The 22,693-nt window shown below is 36.2% G+C and overlaps 1 protein-coding gene across 2 annotated transcripts; it reads right to left on the bottom strand.

The window, feature by feature from the left end:
- Nucleotides 1–10: 10 nt before the first annotated feature.
- On the bottom strand, nt 11–17,125 carry LOC138308286 (cysteine protease ATG4B-like). 2 transcript variants are annotated; one of them, XM_069249278.1, is made up of 13 exons: nt 17,055–17,125; nt 15,389–15,487; nt 15,087–15,158; nt 14,553–14,651; nt 13,958–14,059; nt 13,643–13,715; nt 12,945–13,024; nt 12,064–12,260; nt 3,827–3,905; nt 3,366–3,475; nt 2,304–2,333; nt 1,483–1,645; nt 11–952 (listed from the first exon to the last, which is right to left on the bottom strand). In XM_069249278.1, the coding sequence occupies exons 1-13, from the start codon at nt 17,068–17,070 to the stop codon at nt 894–896; spliced, it is 1,179 nt and encodes a 392-aa protein (XP_069105379.1). In that variant the 5' UTR covers nt 17,071–17,125; the 3' UTR covers nt 11–893. The 2 variants fall into 2 exon arrangements, with proteins under 2 accessions (XP_069105379.1, XP_069105378.1); XM_069249277.1 differs by lacking the exon at nt 2,304–2,333 and having other exon boundaries at nt 3,336–3,475.
- Between the last annotated feature and the right edge of the window lie 5,568 nt (nt 17,126–22,693).

The following is a 22,693-nucleotide window of genomic DNA, read 5'->3' on the forward strand; positions in this document are numbered from 1 at the left end:
ATGTTTTGAAATAGAGCTATCATTATGAAGAATTTATCAATTCCCAGAAAAAATGCAAATAATACAATCTGATTTCGATAAAAAAAATCCCTGGCCTGAAAACCATTTGAAATATTACAACCGCTAATTATAAAATATATATGGTTGCTTGCTTTTCTCCAGCAAGAATATAAATGTCAGTGGACTGAACACTGTTAGGGCCTCACATTTAGGCATCCTCGATACTCCCGGGGTTCCGATCACTTACGATCTCTACACCCCTGGACTATTTCATGGTGAAATTGAAGGCAGCTCAGCGGAAAACATCTGACCAACCACAGGCTAGCAAAGATTTCCTTTGAAGACTACAGAGAGAGCGACGCTTAACATCAAAGCCACACAGTCAACCACAGTGTACTGTTGTACGGATCTTTTGATGCATATGAAAGGACTTAATTACCTGTCCTGTTATGTTGCCTCCAGTTTTATCACGAGATAGTCCAGGGGTGTAGAGAGATCATAAGTAATCGGAACCCCTGGAGTATCGAGGGTGACATTTAGGTTGCATTGGAATAATACAATATCATTATTATCAGAAACAGCATTTGGACCCTGGGCATCAAAGTACAGTAGTTATATCATTACTTGATATCACAAAACTCTCTCACACCTTCAATAAACTATCACTTCATCTTTCTTCTCTAATATTCACAACAATATTATAAACATTTCATAACAAATGCACACATATCGGTTCAAAGTGCTTTAACTAAGCAATTTAGATTTAAAATGGTTGTAAAATTCAATCAACAAAGTTTTGAAGTTCATATCAAACATTTTAAAATCTATTGCATTTGAACACTGTACGTGGAACTGATTCAAAAGTTTGTTCACACGGTCATATTAAGGCTTAATCATCCGACCAATTCAAATTCCTCGTCGCTGTCATCTTGTGATCCTACTTCAGTGAAGCCTGTTCACATACAAAACCATTCAAGTGTTGTTAAAGGTTGGTCATTATAGATCAAGAAACACTCAATCTTAAACAATATAATCTAAGACTCGGAGCTTTTTATTTTTGAATGGGTGATAAACATTTGAATTCACAATTTTGCATAACATATAACATCACATTATTAAGAAATATAACTAGAGAAAAATAAAACACCAAGACAGTTTGGCAAAAATTCAATCTCCTTCAATTCAAACCATAACATCAATGGGAATAACTCTCGTACGACATGATACCTGATAAAGTTTGTGCAGGACAATTGTTTTTATTGGTGGTGGAATGATGTCAAAAGTTGATATCCCACGCTATCATCATTTCAATGGGAAGATTACAAAGAGTTACACCACTGGTGATACTAGTACCACACAAACGTTATCGGATATCACGTGGTATGTGAATTAGTCAATTTACTGTATATATACATGTAGTTGCTTGTATTCATGGAGGATTCAATTTCACTACAGAAGTATGATATTCTATTTCTCACAGACCTGTTGTGGAAGGTGTTAGTCCTGTGTAGGGTTCATATGGAGGCCAGTGAGAGGGTCGATCCTGAAACATTTCAAACATGGGGGTCTTTTTGGCATCGGTGATGTGTTTACGTGCCTGACAACAAAAGTCTGTGAAATCGTCCTCATTGCGGCAATAGAAACCCTGTAAAAAATGCAAATGTAAAGTATTCAACAAACTCAACAGACAAAATCATAAACTCTGATCAGGAAAATGTTATTGAAGTTTGAGTGTGATAATCAACAAGGATATTGAAACTTTTCCAGACAAACAGACACCAACAACATACTATTAACTTACTAAGAATACATACAGTCAAACCTGTCTATAAAGACTACCCAAGAGACTGAGAAAAATTGATCTTTATAGCCAAGTAGTCAATCAAAAGATTTAACTGTGTTGAATTTGATCATTTGAGTCCCTAAGAAAGTAGTCTTATCATATAAGCAGATGCTCTTTTTTACTGTATTTGTTTCCTTTGAGTTACACAAAACTCTAAATAATCTAAGCTTCCCTACACCTAGATGAGTTATATATCTATTCAATATTCCGTGACCTTTATATATACCTACGACTGCTATTGAAGGGTTGAGTACCATGACCTTTATATATAAGTACAGCTGCTATTGAAGGGTCAAGTTCCGTGACCTTTATATATACGTACGACTGCTATTGAAGGGTCGAGTTCCGTGACCTTTATATATAAGTACAGCTGCTATTGAAGGGTCAAGTTCCGTGACCTATATATATACGTACGACTGCTACTGAAGGGTCAAGTTCCGTGACCTTTATATATACGTACGACTGCTATTGAAGGGTCAAGTTCCGTGACCTTTATATATACGTACGACTGCTATTGAAGGGTCGAGTTCCGTGACCTTTATATATAAGTACAACTGCTATTGAAGGGTTGAGTTCCATGACCTTTATATATACGTACGACTGCTATTGAAGGGTCGAGTTCCGTGACCTTTATATATAAGTACAACTGCTATTGAAGGGTTGAGTTCCGTGACCTTTATATATACGTACGACTGCTATTGAAGGGTTGAGTTCCGTGACCTTTATATATACGTACGACTGCTATTGAAGGGTCGAGTTCCGTGACCTTTATATATACGTACGACTGCTATTGAAGGGTTGAGTTCCGTGACCTTTATATATACGTACGACTGCTATTGAAGGGTTGAGTTCCGTGACCTTTATATATACGTACGACTGCTATTGAAGGGTCGAGTTCCGTGACCTTTATATATACGTACGACTGCTATTGAAGGGTCGAGTTCCGTGACCTTTATATATACGTACGACTGCTATTGAAGGGTCGAGTTCCGTGACCTTTATATATATGTACGACTGCTATTGAAGGGTCGAGTTCCGTGACTTTTATATATACGTACTACTGCTATTGAAGGGTCGAGATCCATGACCTTTATATATAAGTACAGCTGCTATTGAAGGGTCGAGTTCCGTAACCTTTATATATACGTACGACTGCTATTGAAGGGTCGAGTTCCGTGACTTTTATATATATGTACGACTGCTATTGAAGGGTCGAGTTCCGTGACCTTTATATATACGTACTACTGCTATTGAAGGGTCGAGTTCCGTGACTTTTATATATATGTACGACCTTTTATATATATGTACGACTGCTATTGAAGGGTCGAGTTCCGTGACTTTTATATATACGTACGACTGCTATTGAAGGGTCGAGATCCATGACCTTTATATATAAGTACGACTGCTATTGAAGGGTCGAGTTCCGTGACCTTTATATATACGTACGACTGCTATTGAAGGGTCGAGTTCCGTGACCTTTATATATACGTACGACTGCTATTGAAGGGTCGAGTTCCGTGACCTTCATCAGACTAGGATACTGGCAGTGGTAACTCTGGTCATTACTGGTGGGATCGTCTAGATCTGTCATGCCTTGTGTGGTATGAGGATCGAGGAACACCAACTTATCACCTACAAATAAATGAATTATTAATATTTGTCTTTAAGTCTTGTAAATAATAATGTCACAGTGGTTGTTTTACATTAATTGTAACAGCAAAAGTAATTTTCATACCTATTAGGTTTAAGAAGCAGAAAAATCAGAGTTCCCTGAGGAAATCCACCAATCTACGGTCAGTGCTAGGCAACTATACCTAACATATGATTCTAACTTGAAACCAAGAGGTAGAGAGGTAGTGGTATTATGCAGGAACATCTAATTAACTACACTCTGTCACCTCATGGCATGAAGAAAGAAATAATCAAAATGATATCCTATCGATCTACACCAAGCACAGAATTTTATTTGTTCTCTATACTTACCTAAGAACCCTACAAACCAATGGGCATGGTTTGGACGACCTCCTATAATGCCTACACTTTGTTTAAAGGTGAAACATCTCTGTAAGAAAACAAACAAAATGTCAAAACACTTTTAGTTTAAAATAAAATACTTTAAGTTCATCAACGCCTGATGATGTACGACAATGGCTGTTATTATATTCTGTATAAGTTACAGAGTTATCTGCCCTTGTAACTTGCAGTTAAGTATTGTTTGTGATGTCATGTGTTTGCAAGATCAATGCCATCTATTTTTCAGAGAAAATGATATGTGTTTCGCTCACATCAAATATTATAAATGACTTCACAACTAATTCCTACCCGAATGTGTAGGTAACTCTTGAAACCAATCCAATAAAGCCACGTGACATCAACAAAATTACTATTTTCTTCTGTCATTTTCCGAGGTATAAGAGAAAAATTCTCTTTAATATGTGGATATGAAGGACAGGAATATTCTACCCTCGGGATCACAAAATGTAAAACCCTCTGCAAGCCTCATTTTTTTACAACATTCTCTGATCCTCCGGTGGTATATCCCTATCCTTCATATCCACATATGATAGAGTTTTATATCATCTGACATATTAGCTGCTTAAGTATCAATCTGTAAATGATACTAATGTGCAGGCATCTGAAGAATATTAAGGCATTTCATTTAAATCACATCAAATAGCTTGTCACTAGGTAATCTATACCTCTACCCCATCATTTGTATACACTTACTGCTGGTCTGATGTTGAAGCTATACATTTGTACATCATATCAGAAAATTACATAATCTTGTTCTGATAAACGTTTACTCTACTAACAGTAACCAAATGTATCTAACTGTAGTACTTACTTTTAGATGATCAATATATACAGAGTTGATATCTAGTTAACCCCAGCCTTAGTGGTATAGATCTGTACATATAGTACTTACTTTTAGACTATCTAATATATACAGAGTTGATATCAGTTAACCCCAGCCTTAGTGGTATAGATCTGTACATATAATACTTACTTTTAGACTATCTATATATACAGAGTTGATGTCAGTTAACCCCAGCCTTAGTGGTATAGATCTGTACATATAGTACTTACTTTTAGACTATCTATATATACAGAGTTGATATCAGTTAACCCCAGCCTTAGTGGTATAGATCTGTACATATAGTACTTACTTTTAGACTATCTATATATACAGAGTTGATGTCAGTTAACCCAGCCTTAGTGGTATAGATCTGTACATATAGTACTTACTTTTAGACTATCTATATATACAGAGTTGATGTCAGTTAACCCAGCCTTAGTGGTATAGATCTGTACATATAGTACTTACTTTTAGACTATCTATATATACAGAGTTGATGTCAGTTAACCCAGCCTTAGTGGTATAATCTGTACATATAGTACTTACTTTTAGACTATCTATATATACAGAGTTGATGTCAGTTAACCCCAGCCTTAGTGGTATAGATCTGTACATATAGTACTTACTTTTAGACTATCTATATATACAGAGTTGATATCAGTTAACCCCAGCCTTAGTGGTATAGATCTGTACATATAATACTTACTTTTAGACTATCTATATATACAGAGTTGATGTCAGTTAACCCAGCCTTAGTGGTATAATCTGTACATATAGTACTTACTTTTAGACTATCTATATATACAGAGTTGATGTCAGTTAACCCCAGCCTTAGTGGTATAGATCTGTACATATAGTACTTACTTTTAGACTATCTATATATACAGAGTTGATGTCAGTTAACCCCAGCCTTAGTGGTATAGATCTGTACATATAGTACTTACTTTTAGACTATCTATATATACAGAGTTGATGTCAGTTAACCCCAGCCTTAGTGGTATAGATCTGTACATATAGTACTTACTTTTAGACTATCTATATATACAGAGTTGATGTCAGTTAACCCCAGCCTTAGTGGTATAGATCTGTACATATAGTACTTACTTTTAGACTATCTATATATATACAGAGTTGATGTCAGTTAACCCCAGCCTTAGTGGTATAGATCTGTACATATAGTACTTACTTTTAGACTATCTATATATACAGAGTTGATGTCAGTTAACCCCAGCCTTAGTGGTATAGATCTGTACATATAGTACTTACTTTTAGACTATCTATATATACAGAGTTGATGTCAGTTAACCCCAGCCTTAGTGGTATAGATCTGTACATATAGTACTTACTTTTAGACTATCTATATATACAGAGTTGATGTCAGTTAACCCCAGCCTTAGTGGTATAGATCTGTACATATAGTACTTACTTTTAGACTATCTATATATACAGAGTTGATGTCAGTTAACCCCAGCCTTAGTGGTATAGATCTGTACATATAGTACTTACTTTTAGACTATCTATATATACAGAGTTGATGTCAGTTAACCCCAGCCTTAGTGGTATAGATCTGTACATATAGTACTTACTTTTAGACTATCTATATATACAGAGTTGATGTCAGTTAACCCCAGCCTTAGTGGTATAGATCTGTACATATATAGTACTTACTTTTAGACTATCTATATATACAGAGTTGATGTCAGTTAACCCCAGCCTTAGTGGTATAGATCTGTACATATAGTACTTACTTTTAGACTATCTATATATACAGAGTTGATGTCAGTTAACCCAGTCTTAGTGGTATAGATCTGTACATATAGTACTTACTTTTAGACTATCTATATATACAGAGTTGATGTCAGTTAAACCCCAGTCTTAGTGGTATAAATCTGTACATATAGTACTTACTTTTAGACTATCTATATATACAGAGTTGATGTCAGTTAACCCCAGCCTTAGTGGTATAGATCTGTACATATAGTACTTACTTTTAGACTATCTATATATACAGAGTTGATGTCAGTTAACCCCAGCCTTAGTGGTATAGATCTGTACATATAGTACTTACTTTTAGACTATCTATATATACAGAGTTGATGTCAGTTAACCCCAGTCTTAGTGGTATAAATCTGTACATATAGTACTTACTTTTAGACTATCTATATATACAGAGTTGATGTCAGTTAACCCCAGCCTTAGTGGTATAGATCTGTACATATAGTACTTACTTTTAGACTATCTATATATACAGAGTTGATGTCAGTTAACCCCAGCCTTAGTGGTATAGATCTGTACATATAATACTTACTTTTAGACTATCTATATATACAGAGTTGATGTCAGTTAACCCCAGCCTTAGTGGTATAGATCTGTACATATAGTACTTACTTTTAGACTATCTATATATACAGAGTTGATGTCAGTTAACCCCAGCCTTAGTGGTATAGATCTGTACATATAGTACTTACTTTTAGACTATCTATATATACAGAGTTGATGTCAGTTAACCCCAGCCTTAGTGGTATAGATCTGTACATATAGTACTTACTTTTAGACTATCTATATATACAGAGTTGATGTCAGTTAACCCCAGCCTTAGTGGTATAGATCTGTACATATAGTACTTACTTTTAGACTATCTATATATACAGAGTTGATGTCAGTTAACCCCAGCCTTAGTGGTATAGATTGTACATATAATACTTTTGACTATCTTATATACGAGTGAGTCAGTTAACCCCAGCCTTGTGTATAGATCTGTAATAGTACTTACTTTTAGACTATCTATATATACAGAGTTGATGTCAGTTAACCCCAGCCTTAGTGGTATAGATCTGTACATATATATTACTTTTAGACTATCTATATATACAGAGTTGATGTCAGTTAACCCCAGCCTTAGTGGTATAGATCTGTACATATAGTACTTACTTTTAGACTATCTATATATACAGAGTTGATGTCAGTTAACCCCAGCCTTAGTGGTATAGATCTGTACATATAGTACTTACTTTTAGACTATCTATATATACAGAGTTGATGTCAGTTAACCCCAGCCTTAGTGGTATAGATCTGTACATATAGTACTTACTTTTAGACTATCTATATATACAGAGTTGATGTCAGTTAACCCCAGCCTTAGTGGTATAGATCTGTACATATAGTACTTACTTTTAGACTATCTATATATACAGAGTTGATGTCAGTTAACCCCAGCCTTAGTGGTATAGATCTGTACATATAGTACTTACTTTTAGACTATCTATATATACAGAGTTGATGTCAGTTAACCCCAGCCTTAGTGGTATAGATCTGTACATATAGTACTTACTTTTAGACTATCTATATATACAGAGTTGATGTCAGTTAACCCAGCCTTAGTGGTATAGATCTGTACATATAGTACTTACTTTTAGACTATCTATATATACAGAGTTGATGTCAGTTAACCCCAGCCTTAGTGGTATAGATCTGTACATATAGTACTTACTTTTAGACTATCTATATATACAGAGTTGATGTCAGTTAACCCCAGCCTTAGTGGTATAGATCTGTACATATAATACTTACTTTTAGACTATCTATATATACAGAGTTGATGTCAGTTAACCCCAGCCTTAGTGGTATAGATCTGTACATATAGTACTTACTTTTAGACTATCTATATATATACAGAGTTGATGTCAGTTAACCCCAGCCTTAGTGGTATAGATCTGTACATACAGTACTTACTTTTAGACTATCTATATATACAGAGTTGATGTCAGTTAAACCCAGCCTTAGTGGTATAGATCTGTACATATAGTACTTACTTTTAGACTATCTATATATACAGAGTTGATATCAGTTAACCCCAGCCTTAGTGGTATAGATCTGTACATGTAGTACTTACTTTTAGACTATCTATATATACAGAGTTGATGTCAGTTAACCCCAGCCTTAGTGGTATAGATCTGTACATGTAGTACTTACTTTTAGACTATCTATATATACAGAGTTGATGTCAGTTAACCCCAGCCTTAGTGGTATAGATCTGTACATATAATACTTACTTTTAGACTATCTATATATACAGAGTTGATATCAGTTAACCCAGCTTATGGTATAGATCTGTACATATATACTACTTTAGACTATCTATATAAGTTGATTCAGTACGCTGTGTATATTGTATATGATACTTTAGATATCATATAGTTGACATTAACCCAGCCTATGTATAGACTGTACATATAGACTTAATTCTATTATGAAGACGGAACGGAAAACTCGATCCAGACTTAGGCTGGAACGAAGGTGTCCGGATTAGTACTTACTTTTGACTATCTATATATACAGAGTTGATGTCAGTTAACCCAGCCTTAGTGGTATAGATCTGTACATGTAGTACTTACTTTTAGACTATCTATATATACAGAGTTGATGTCAGTTAACCCCAGCCTTAGTGGTATAGATCTGTACATGTAGTACTTACTTTTAGACTATCTATATATACAGAGTTGATGTCAGTTAACCCCAGCCTTAGTGGTATAGATCTGTACATGTAGTACTTACTTTTAGACTATCTATATATACAGAGTTGATGTCAGTTAACCCCAGCCTTAGTGGTATAGATCTGTACATATAGTACTTACTTTTAAACTATCTATATATACAGAGTTGATGTCAGTTAACCCCAGCCTTAGTGGTATAGATCTGTACATGTAGTACTTACTTTTAGACTATCTATATATACAGAGTTGATGTCAGTTAACCCCAGCCTTAGTGGTATAGATCTGTACATATAATACTTACTTTTAGACTATCTATATATACAGTACCTGAACCGTTTAACGTTCCCAGCCTAACGCAAACGCAACGCAAAAAAATCGTCCGTTAGCTAACGCTAACGATTGCTAACGCTAACGATTAACGATTAACGGTAAACGATTAACGCAATACCGGCTAACGATTAACGCAAAACGCAAAACGATCGGCTATGATAAACCGGAAATACCATTGTTATAATCACGGACACGGCTTGACGGTAAATAAATTACGGATCTTGACGTTCTGAAATACAAACGAAAGTACAAGAAAAACTGGAGTATGTTCGGGATTAAAGTTTCTGTGTATCATATAAACATTTGCCTATGAAAACTATATGGACACGATGAAGTCAAAGACGACAGTACTCAATGCAAAGTTTCCACTTTACATGTACAAAATGTACGTTTACAAAATGAATTACATGTGCAACTGTGTGTATGGAGAAAGAATGGTATTATTCTAAAGTGTCATTTTACCCGATATTTTAAGAAATAACAAATTATTACAACATCTCTTTACTGATAATAACACAATGAAGTCAAACACGACTGTACTCGATACGAAGTTTCCACTTCACACGTACACGTACGTTTACAAATTACGTGTACAGCCGTATGTATTAAGAGAGAATTGTATTATTCTAAGTGTCATATTTGTCCGACATTTTAAGAAATAATAAACAAATTGTTACAACAACACTTTATTGATAATATTACCGTCACATACTGGTACTTTAAATAGTATCATGGTATTGAAATGACGAATAAAACATTTTCACACCATTTTCACACAAACACATTTAAAATGCAGTAAATCAAATTTCCATCTATATGTTTGATTTCTATTATCGATGTTTCATAACTCAACAATTGTAATAATTAACATCTTATAGTGTTTCCCGCATCAATCACAAGTTTCAGGGTTTTTGTAGATTGTCGAAAGGCTCTTCCGCTTACCATGGAAAATTGTATTCTCGGAATATTTGTTTCATAACGGATTACACGCTGTATATTACTAGGGTGTGCATTCATAAAAGCTCATTGCTTACAATTGACTAGGCATCGATTTTAGGGTCGTACATGTACATTTACAAATGCACGTACATACGCCACAGCTACTGTAATAAAGATTGAACATTTGAATTTGTGTTTCACCATTTGCAGTTCTCTCATTTTATAGTTCATGCATATAATAAAGATATAAAGAATGAAAATATTTCACTTCCAGTTATTTATATTCAAATTAAGTCAATTATGCATAATCATTAATAACAACGACGATGAAGATAGTGATGCACATGCATACATGTATGTACACTGAATATTATATACTGTAAAATTGCATTGCGACAATTTTCTACGTATATTTGTAACTGGTGTAAGAAATATAGTTATTTGATCACATTTCACATCAAGCAACTCTTCAATTTACAGTTTAAACAAATTAATTATTCATACAATGGATAAGTGTAAGTTAATTCTTTCCAACGTAATCTATACTATAGGAAAGCATATTGCACACATCAAAACTTTGAAATACGACAGTACATATATGGACGTGAAATGTACTGTCACAGTGTACGGGGCACAGGTAAGTTGGGTATAAAGTTAATCTCCCTCCCAAGAAGGTGTTAATTACAGGTGAACTCCGCCCGTGGCAAGCTACAGGGGGTCGACACAAGGTAACACCAGTCGTGACCTATATACCTGTACAGGTAAAATACCCGTGCGCGTCACGCTGGGAATTGAAGAGATTCCAGTTACAAATAACAACGGGTGCCCGTGACTGTCCAGTTTTTATTGATATGAGCTGATTTGACACGCGTACAGTATGTGTGAAGGCTTACAATGTAACGTACCCCTGCACAGTTCGAATTATCTACACGTGTTCTACATGTAGTTGTAGGATTGCAAACATTTACATCATTTTATTCCATTTTCATATAAATAAAAGTACTAATAACTTGCGTTTAAAAGTATGTACATGTAAATGACAAATCTCACCTATTCCTCGTGTTTAAACTCGTCATATTAATGATTTTTAAATTTCACGAATTTATGCGTTCTTCGTACATTGATAATATTTAACATAACAAGAACAATATTATGCAGCGTGTCTGTAATAACATTTTTATATTTTTATTATCTGTTTTAGCTATTTTCTTGTGTAATCTATCAGTCGTCGTGGATACACGAAGCGGTAAACGTAATATCTTAGTAGATAAAAATGAACATTATATCCGGATCGTCAAAGCATATCACCGGCATTTGGTTCTATTTTTAGTGGTTAACGTTAGCGGAAGTCGGTCCTGCTAACGATTAACGCAAACGATTTCTAACGCAAACGATTGTAAACGCAACTAACGATTAACGATTGCTAACGCAAACGATAACGATTAACGATAAACGATTGCTAACGCTAACGATTGCTAACGGAAATAACGCAAACGCAAACGAAACGCAAATTTGGGAACGTTAAACGGTTCAGGTACTGTACAGAGTTGATGTCAGTTAACCCAGCCTTAGTGATATAGATCTGTACATAAAATACTTACTTTTAGACTATCTATATATACAGAGTTGATGTCAGTTAACCCCAGCCTTAGTGGTATCACAAGTAACAGAGGTTTCCAGCTGCCTCCAGACTTTCCCTTGAGCCTGTGGTTTGTTTGACTCGGGCCCCCTTCAGCTCCCTTCACATTCTGACATCCCATAATATCACAGCTGTCTGTACTACCCATACACAGTCCTCCTGGGGGTCAAGGTCAAAGGTTTCATGGCAAAGGTCATATCATACATTGTACATAAATGTATTTCAAAATTAATAAAAGAAAATGAATAAATTAACATTAACTTTTGTGTGTGGAAGACATACAATTTAATGAGGGTCAAGGTCATATACATTTGGTGGTGCCTTACACAACATGATACATTGGGTCAGGGCAACAGAATTTTTGTTTTTCAAATTCCTAGAAGCTCTTGATATATGACTGCATAAACATGTAATAAACTGACAACACAGGCGGAAAATAAACCGTTATGATATGGTGGTAAAATTCAATTGAGTGTGAAGAAAAATACAAAACTGCTAATATTGGAAAAAACAGCTCCAGGAAACACATTTGTAGCTTAAGTAACGAAGGTATGAGGTGATAACTAGTAATCTATTACCATAATCAACCCAATAACCAACATTTATGAGGCCTTAATTTCACTAACCTCAAATTAAACACAGACTGGAAATATGAAAACCATTTTCACTGTACGTAGGTTTCTTTATTTGATGTACATCTTATCCGAATCGATTGATATGACTTACTTTGTACAATATTTTTATGACAATATGGTTCTATTATAAACGCTCCCTAATTTTGTTTTCATTGTTTAAGTGTCCTGGGCGGTAATTGAGATAAACATCTTAGCTGTTGGTACTTACGGATGTCATTTTCTATCACAGTGTTGTCCATAGCTACATGGATTACTAAATTGGACCATTCGTCATAAACAGCAAGTTTTCTTCAAAGACAAGTTCAGATTGTGGTGGAAATTGGTACAAAATATGTAAATGATAGCAATTAAGATGACTTCAAAGTTTTCGAAATGTTAGAGATGTGTTCCTAATTGTTGTTATTGATTTTTCACTCATAAAGTGCAACTTAAAACAGGAATCTATATAAACAATCAATATGTTGTTTTTGCCATTTGAAAGCAAATTAGATAATTAGAAGATATGGAAGAAATCATAAGATTTGTCATCCTTAATAGCAGTATAGACTCTCCCTAAAGATATATTCTCCCCCCTAATGCAGTAGACTCTCCCTAAAGCTGTAGTCTCCCCTTAAAGCTGTAGTCTCCCCCCTAAAGCAGTAGACTCCCCCTAAAGCTGTAGTCTCCCCCTAAAGCTGTAGTCTCCCCCCTAAAGCAGTAGACTCCCCCTAAAGCGATAGACTCCCCCTAAAGCTGTAGTCTCCCCCCTAAAGCTGTAGTCTCCACCCTAAAGCTGTAGTCTCCACCCTAAAGCTGTAGTCTCCCCCTACAGCAGTAAACTTCTCCTAAAGCTGTAGTCTTCCACCTAAAGCATTAGACTTTCCCTTAAATTGGTAGTTTCACCCGAAATGTAAGATGTATACTTACTTTAACACTTGAGCAACAGTGTTAGGTCCAAACCACTGGCCCACAGCTTTACCTTCCGACACGCCCATGGAGGCTGTTATAACAAAACTTACCATTAGCTTATCCATACTTGACAAGTTAAAGAAAGGTTGTCATTCAAAACAGGTTCTGTCAAAATCATCCATTAAATGCAAATATCCCAACACAGACACTGTAGCAAATTGCTGAATATAAGTTGTATGTATATCTTATATGTATTTCATAGTATAAACAGATCATTACAATTATATTACTTTTATTAAGTTGTATTAAAAATGTATTGTGTATCATATCTACCAATTTGTTGAATGGAGAAGTTGGCACTTTTTTTGTCCTGAAACAAGCTAAGAACTTTCCAGTACAGTTTATCTCGCTGTCCATCATCTAACCATCGCCAGTCTGTACAGAAACAAATACTTTCATTGATTTGGTTATTTTGACATCCTTTTAACTGCCAGGATTATTTAAGGACATGCCAGGTTTTAATGGTGGAGCAATGGTGGAGTACTATCGACCAAGAAAAACCACTGACCACAGTGACCAGTGGTCAGTACCTGGCAACTACCCTACAATGGATTCAAATTTGCAACCAAGAGGTGGAGTGCATGTGCATGTTGGGATATCTTAATTTTGCAATTTTGAGTATTTATATTCTTCAGCTATATCTGTGCTCAAAGCATTTTCATGCCAACTAATTTTCATGGTTTCTGATCATACATAAAATCTTATCGCAATCAGAATTAAGTAGGTTTACAGTAAATGACTAAAATACAGCTGTTTTACAGTTAAGTGTTGATAATTGATTCAGATATCTTCCTTTACAGTATCAATATTTTGCATCTTTAAGGAAGATTCTCAAAATAACTTTCAAAAAGTGTTATATAATATTTACCTCTGCCACAGTGGTGAACAAGAAGTGTCTGGGCTAACATCATCTGTCCACAGCGCAACATACACCCCCAACCTGTATCTCCCGATGGTCCCGTACCACCTACATCAAACATTACATACATGTATGCTCAATAAAAACTCAGAAACATAGGAGAGGTTATATTTACTGTGTATATCAGCCAGTCAATTTTTTTTGTGTATTAATATAAAAACAGTAAGATTTTAAAATTTAAAGAATTAAAATTTTCGATATCTGTATATAAAGGCTATAAATAATATGATAAAACTCTTTCGCAAACAAAATTTTTGAAAACAAAAGCGATGTGATGCCAAATTGCTACAATATTATCCCTGCAAAAATACAATAGTTTTAAGGTTGGGAAACATATGTAGCTGATAATACAGTGTAAACAGAATGATTATGGTAGGTTAAAATGATGAGTCTATACATACTTACCATGACACAATATTTATAAGAATTAATTTTCAGTTTATTGTTCAATTATTTACATGACAGGTGACCAACAGACATTACCTATAGCTGGAAAGTTTCTCCTGTATGTCATCCATAGTCGTGATACAAAATCATGGCGCAGCTCTTCTCTGTCTGAATATAAAAACACAAACTGTCTATAACATGAATCAAAAATTAGATAAAATATTGATTGATTGGCAACACAGGTCAATTCAGGTGAGCAAACTACATGCATATATGTCAAAGAAAAAACAAAACTCAATATATCAATCAAAATAAAATAAATGTTATGTTACGTTGGTTGGACTAATTAATAATAATGTTCTTGCATTTCATATAAGTGTATATCATTATAATTTTACCATGTAGAGCACTGTAGACCTTCCCTAAAATGTACACTGGCTCCTCAGTTTGTGGGAAGTCAGCAGCGGCGACAGTTCCACTCTCGTATGTAAATGTCCCTGGCAGATCAAATGCAAAAAGTCTTAGTGATGAAATTGAAAAACATAAATATATATACAAATTGTAGATACATACTTTATACACTTTCATACAAATTACTTTGATATTGAACTATCAAATTAAGTATCTACGATACAAACTTTGGATGAGGGTATATATAGGGGTGGTTTGCTAAAAATTATATGAATTAAACTAAAAGACATACAATTTTAATGCTCTTGTCCTGTCTCCACAATGAAATATTTATAAAAGCAGGATGGGAGAGGACAAGATGAGCTACATTTGTAGGGCAGATATGGATGGGTATGTAACTACGCCATACTGGTAGATTTTTATCATCTCAAAAATAAATGCATATGTCAGAAAGGTTGAATATTAAAACAAGATATAGAGGTAAAAATTCTGTATGTTTTATGTCATTTTGGTAATCAAATCATCACGGCTTTTTATATTTTGGGTTGAATTAATTGGAATCTCATCTAAATTAAATGCCTTTGCTGGTTCTGACTTCTAGATGTTGTGTTTATCTTTTAGTTACAAGTGTGATAGCAGAGTGCCCTGTAATATTTACATAGAGTTACTTGTAACGTTAACTGAGGCACGGGGGCACGGGTTCGCTTCCTTGCCATGGTCATGATATTCGACAGGAATATGCATTCTCCATTTCCTTCTTCACAAGTATTGCCCAGACTGCCAAGGTCTTTTTTTCGTAGGCGTCAAAGTTTGATTACAGTATGGGCCTCTGAGACTGACATTGTATATCATTTTAATCGTTTCAGTACTATTAGTTATAAAACTTTACTACAGGTAATGATAAAAGTAACTACCAATCGTGATTAAACCCAGAACTTCGATTACCATGCCATAGTCAGCAATATATGATCCATTATAGTGTAAAAGGAGCGGGTCGGTGTGACTTGTAAATAGTGTTAAATACGGTCTCTGTCACTCAGCTGACGGAGCATGCTTCTTTGGCTCAGTCGGTAGAGCCGTAGATTTCCACGCCGGAGACCCGGGTTCGATTCCTGGTCGGGGCACTCGACAGGAATGTGTATTTTCCCTGTTCTTCTACATTGGCGCCCAACTAAATAACCCATGGTAGGTGGTTAAAGAGTCTCGGGTTGAGATTTAGGAAATCTCAAGAAAAACAGGGGGAGTAGTGTAAAAGGAGCGGGTCGGTGTGACTTGTAAATAGTGTTAAATACGGTCTCTGTCACTCAGCTGACGGAGCATGCTTCTTTGGCTCAGTCGGTAGAGCCGTAGATTTCCACGCCGGAGACCCGGGTTCGATTCCTGGTCGGGGCACTCGACAGGAATGTGTATTTTCCCTGTTCTTCTACAATAGACGTTATGTCAAATAAATGAAACTGTGATCATGACGATCAAATAGACCCGACATTGCAGTGATGACAACAAACGAGGAAATAGACACTGGGCGACCCCGTATTGAACTCCTTCTGGGCAATTGTCCGAACTAAATATAATCGAACGTTTGAGTATGTAGCCATTTCAATGATTCCCGACACAATTAGAAACTGAGTGTGTGAATCATTTGTAAATACTGACCATCTACATAATCCATCTTCTACGTCTAAGTCATCTGCTTTAATATCTCTCTCGTGTTATCAGCGTGTTCTATGATAAAATCCGAGGGTACCCGAACAAATGATAACACAAAAATATTATTTGTAACGCCGCGTCTGATTGGATGAAACGTAACTCTGACCAAGTGATGATCAAAGTCGACGGAGTTCGAATCCTGCAGCTGGCGGTCATACGAACGACATTTTACATTTTTATATTTTATTTCGCCTTATTTTATATTTTTCTTTCGCTTATTTTCTACTTGTTTGGCGGGATTGTTTTTTTTTTTCGTGAACTGAGCAATCTTGATATTTTAATTATAAAGTTCAAAATATACTATTTTAAGCATTGATACGTAGAAATGTCTAACACTGTAATATTTTATAGATATGTAGAGATACAGAACAATATCTACTTAAATCTATTTGGTGTCGGGTATGATGAACATACAACATGTACAATTTTTTAGTGTTTATTAAACAGAAACTATCTAAACTTGGGTTAGGTTATATATGGTTAAGGCAGTCTCCATCCTCGATACTCAAGGGGTTCCGATCACTTACGATCTCTACACCCCTGGACTATCTCATAGTGAAATTGAAGGTAGCTCAGTGGAAAACATTTGACCAATCACAGGCTAGCAAAAATTTCCTTTGAAGACTACAGAGAGAGCGACGCCTAACATCAAAGCCACACAGTCAACCACAGTGTACCGTTATACGGCTCTTTTGATGTTCATCAAAGGACTAAATTACCTGTTCTATTCTGTTGCCTCCAGTTTTACTATGAGATAGTCCAGGGGTGTAGAGATCGTAAGTGATCGGAACCCCTGGAATATCGAGGATTAGGCTAGGCAATGAATTTCCCCCCCCACCCCATAAGGGGTTGGACAAAAATTGTAACAAAGGTTTCTCAACTGATTTAGTTAATGTAAATGTTCATCTAACCACAGAAAAAAGTCTACTCGAATCCCTGCATGGCAATGCCTCGTTTTCGACACAAATCCAAGATGGCCGCCGTTAAGTCTGATCAACTTTTGGTATGCTCATAATTTTGAAAGTAAGCGACCTATAGATATGTTTGAGGTATCAGTTTTGATGGAATTGGTGATGGCGGATCGTTTGGTAACAATAATAGAGTGATAAGAAATCAACTGAAGCGGTTAGGCTCAATATCAACATCAAAATATTCCACTTTCGGCGTGTTGTTTTACTAGATTCTAGCCATTCGGTATTTTTGCAGTTATCTCTCTTCGTTTTGCAGCCTTGTTTCATCATGAAAAGCTAAGTATGAAATATTCATGTATGCACAAACCATATAATTGTTGATTTATCCTCGTTTCATAATTATAAATGAGTAATTATGTCGCCACAACCTACTTGTATACTGTGTGGTGAAGTGATATCTGACGGAGACTTTCAATCTGTTGGACGAAAAGGTCTCGCGACAATCAATTGATACACCGAAAAATATAACGAACTAAATCCGGAATCACCTTTGCTAATTCATGTCTTTGATGAAAACAAAAAATAAGCGTACATGTATACTGAATGTCGGAAAAAAGCATACCAATCCCAAACGGTACGGACAGAAAAGAAAACATCAAGATGAACTCCAGCATTCGGCAAAAAAACTTCGATCGGAGGTTACACCATTTTCATTCGGAACTGACTGCTATCTTTGTGTCAAATATGTAGATAAGGAAAAGACTAGACGTTGTCCTAAACGCGCTGAATATGAGTTCAGTCATGTGATGGTGTTAAACGTACAGAAAACGTTACTGGAACGCTGTGGGCAAAGCAGGTTAAAGATAGACTTTCTTGTATCCGCGACTTACCGGCAGAAGAAGCTATATACCATCGAAGATGCTTCCAGTTATTCATGACATCGCGTCATTTGGATTCCCAATTTGTTAAAGAGGAACCACCAAACAAGAGAGGATGTTCTAGCGGAATGTTTAACGAAGAAAAGCAATCAGCATTTGTACATGTAATAGAATATCTTGAAAACAATGATGATGAAACAGTAACATTAGATGAATATTATGAGATAATGGAAATGTCTGGTGATGGTGAAGTGTGTTCCAGGAAGTCACTCCAACGCCAACTGTACGCACATTATGGTGACAGAGTTTCCATCACATCATCAAAGCAGAGGCCACTCATCGTGACGCTCAACTCGAACTTGAAGCAGATCATTCAAGATGCACACACTAAGATGAAAAACGATTCAGATGATATAGACGAGCTTATAAAAATTGTAGGCAACTACATACGGAATGACATTAAAAATGCTGACAAACATAAGGACGTCTATCCGGATGCTTCGGATATGAAGTCTATGTATCACAACCTAGCCATCATGCCTCCGTCGGTTCGTCTACGTCTACAGACAATAATCAAGAGTAAAACAGCCGATCTGAAGTGTGCATCAATCGGTCAAGCGGCCATGAACGGTCGTGGCTTCACTGAAAGTACTCTCCAGACCGGTATGCGCTGAGGTCAGTCAATCAATCTTCGAGATAGTAGGAATCTCTGTGAATAAAGGGGATGGACATCGTGATTTATCGAAAACGCGAATTGGACGCGATAGGTCTGACATACAGAAGTTGCTGGAGATGTTCGTTAAACGGAAGCCATTTAGTAAACAAACAGACAAACTTGAAAGCCTTTCCACTGGGTTGGTTGGAAATGAATCGGTCAATGCAGCCGATGCTAAACGCGTTGGTGATCAGATCCTGCATTCCATGGTCGGACATTCGGTCGCAGAGTACACATTTTCCCAAAAGAATCAAGTGAAAACATTGGCTTCTGCTATCCATGTAAAAACAGCATCTGGTGAGAGAATAGACATAGAATGGAGCTTTAACATCTGTACCAGCGTCTCCTCATCACGGGTATGAACGGAACTCCCGGAACTCTTCAAATATGAGATGTGTTCATTCCCTCCCTCTCTCTTCGACAAACAGATGTACTTTTACACCATCTTCTCAAACTGGCACCGTCATGCATTACCCTGGATATGATCGACATGAGCTTACAGTTTGTCCTTGACGGAGGTGGATTGCTGCACAAGTTCTCGTGGCCAAAGAACTCTACCTATGAGGAGATCTGTGCTATGTACACCCGGTATGTTCGAGACAGCTATACAAATGCCTGTGTTGTATTCGATGGATACCACGGTCCCAGCACTAAAGATGAGGTCCACCGTCGACGGAAAGGGAATGACATTGGCGCTCCCGTTTCAGTATCCCCCGAGACGCGACTTACCATGAGCAAGAAAGCATTCCTTGCAAACGAGGCTAACAAACAAGCCTTCATCAACCTCCTCGCAGAATACCTAACCGATGCTGGTATTTCGGTTCAACACGCGATAGGTGATGCAGACTATAAAATATGTTAAGTAGCATGTTTGTTTGCGACACCGAAGCCAACCGCCGTCATCGCCGATGATACCGACGTGCTGTTGGTGTATCACGCAGATGCTTCTGACGAAAGTGAAAATTTGCACATGATTACGACAAAACAGACGATCTGTATCACTACCCTGAAGAAAAAACTCGATCCTCTTCTTACAGATTCCCTTCTGTTCCTTCACGCCTTCAGTTGTTGTGATACCACTTCGCGACCCTATGGAGTAGGCAACGCGACAGTATGTACAAAATATGAAGAACTACAACACTCGACATCCGCTTTTGTCTCTCCATCAGCTTCAAAGGACCAAATTGCGAAAGCGAGAATAGACGCTGTGCTAGTTATCTATGACACCTCAGCAACAGAAAGTCTAACGGATGCGCGGGTTGTGGAGTTCCAGCAGATGGTAGCAACATCTACTGGTTTCGTCCCACCAGAGAAACTTCCGCCGACCAACGATGCTGCAATCCTGCACAGTTATCGGGCTTATCACCAGGTGCATGTTTGGCAGGGACATGACCTTAATCCAGAACATTGGGGTTGGACAAAATCTTCTGATGGTCTACATCCAATCCGGATGACTCAATCTGCTGCACCGGAGAAGCTCTTCACTATTATCAGGTGCAACTGTAGTAGAAAATGCAAAAAAATGTATGCACCTGTTGCAAAAATGGCCTCCTGTGTACTCTAGCGCGCGGACAATGTAAGGGCATCACATGTCTAAATGTTCCTCCCTCAGAGAGCTGTGATGATGACGATATTGATCACAGTGATGAAAGAAATGAATAAAACTGGTTAGAACAGAGAACTGAACTAAGGAATTCACTGAATACTGCTGTCGTAAGAAAATAAAACTGAAGTGTTGAACGTAACAATCATTGTACATTATTTTATTATGTTTTCAGTGTACAATTTAACTCATTTGTTAATATTGAATAATGTGTTTATCTCTTTATATGTGAACATCACAAAATTCTTGAGGTCAAAAGATTTGTTGGCTGCTTTTACGATCATTTGGAATAGTTGTGTATACAAATAGTCACTTTTAATTGCCTTACTTGAACATATTTATTTCTGGCGAGAAAACCATCGCAATTCATGACAATATGATCCATCTCAACCACCAAATTAGCCTCAAAACTATTTTCTGCGGCATATATTGCCCTTGGAAGTGTGTCCAATCGATTCAGCATCTCAAAATCAATTGAAATAGACACCTCAATTGTATCTTAAGGTTTAATACTTTTCAAACTATGGTCATTACCGTATTTGAAGCCATGTAGTGGCGGCCATCTTGGATTTTGATCAAAAACGAGGTGTTGCCATGGCAGGATTCGAGAAGACTTTTTTTGTGGCGACGTATACCTTCCCTGAACATAATTCAGTTGATAAACCTTTGTTACAATTTTTGTCCAACCTAAGTTGTTTGTTACCTAGCCTAGATGGGCAGTCTCCTACTGATATCATTTTACCTCCGTTAATTAAACAACGAATTGATGATCAGACAAAACAACTGTTGTTGGCATCAATAAGCACTTCCAGTAAATGTGATCTCTTTAGATATCTAGTAGATGACATAGTCTCTTTCAAAACAACGTAGAATTTCTGTATCCAAACTCCGTCTTTCAGCTCATAATCTTGCAATCGAGACAGGTAGATATAGAAAGGTTGAAAGGAATAATAGATTATGTAGAAACTGTGAACTCTTCGAAATAGAAGATGAATATCATTTTTTTATTTATTTGTCCAAAATTTTCAGATATTCGGAGAAAATACATTAAAAACTATTTTTGGGTAAAGCCATCTGTTTACAAAGTTATTGAATTGCTAAATGCACATAACATAAAAGATCTTAATTTATTAGGCAAGTACATAATTGAGGCAAACAACAGCAGAATCACTTAATCACATATGTGCATTTCAATTTGTCTATGATAATTTAATGTTTACCCTTGTTGATTGTGTATATTTTATGTTAATATTCTAATAATTTATATACTTACGGAAATTTCGAAGCCTAAAAGAGCTTGTGTTTCGGTAAACAATTGTAGATTGATAAAATTACATTTAATTACAGTCAACAGCTACATAGATTACTGCAAATGTATCGCAGCTAGAGCATTATACATGTACATGTATAACCTATTGAAAATGAGGTAAGGCAACATCAACATTATCTGCAATATTGTAGCTCATAAGACTTTTAGA

Source organism: Argopecten irradians, chromosome 14 (genome assembly GCF_041381155.1).
Source record: "Argopecten irradians isolate NY chromosome 14, Ai_NY, whole genome shotgun sequence".
In the NCBI taxonomy this organism is placed as follows: domain Eukaryota; kingdom Metazoa; phylum Mollusca; class Bivalvia; order Pectinida; family Pectinidae; genus Argopecten; species Argopecten irradians.

Coding starts and splice junctions, on each gene's coding strand:
- LOC138308286 (XM_069249278.1), bottom strand. Junction 15,159..15,388: donor GGTCTACAGTGCTCTACATG/GTAAAATTATAA, acceptor TTTTATATTCAG/ACAGAGAAGAGCTGCGCCAT. Junction 13,025..13,642: donor ACTGTTGCTCAAGTGTTAAA/GTAAGTATACAT, acceptor TTGTCTTTGAAG/AAAACTTGCTGTTTATGACG.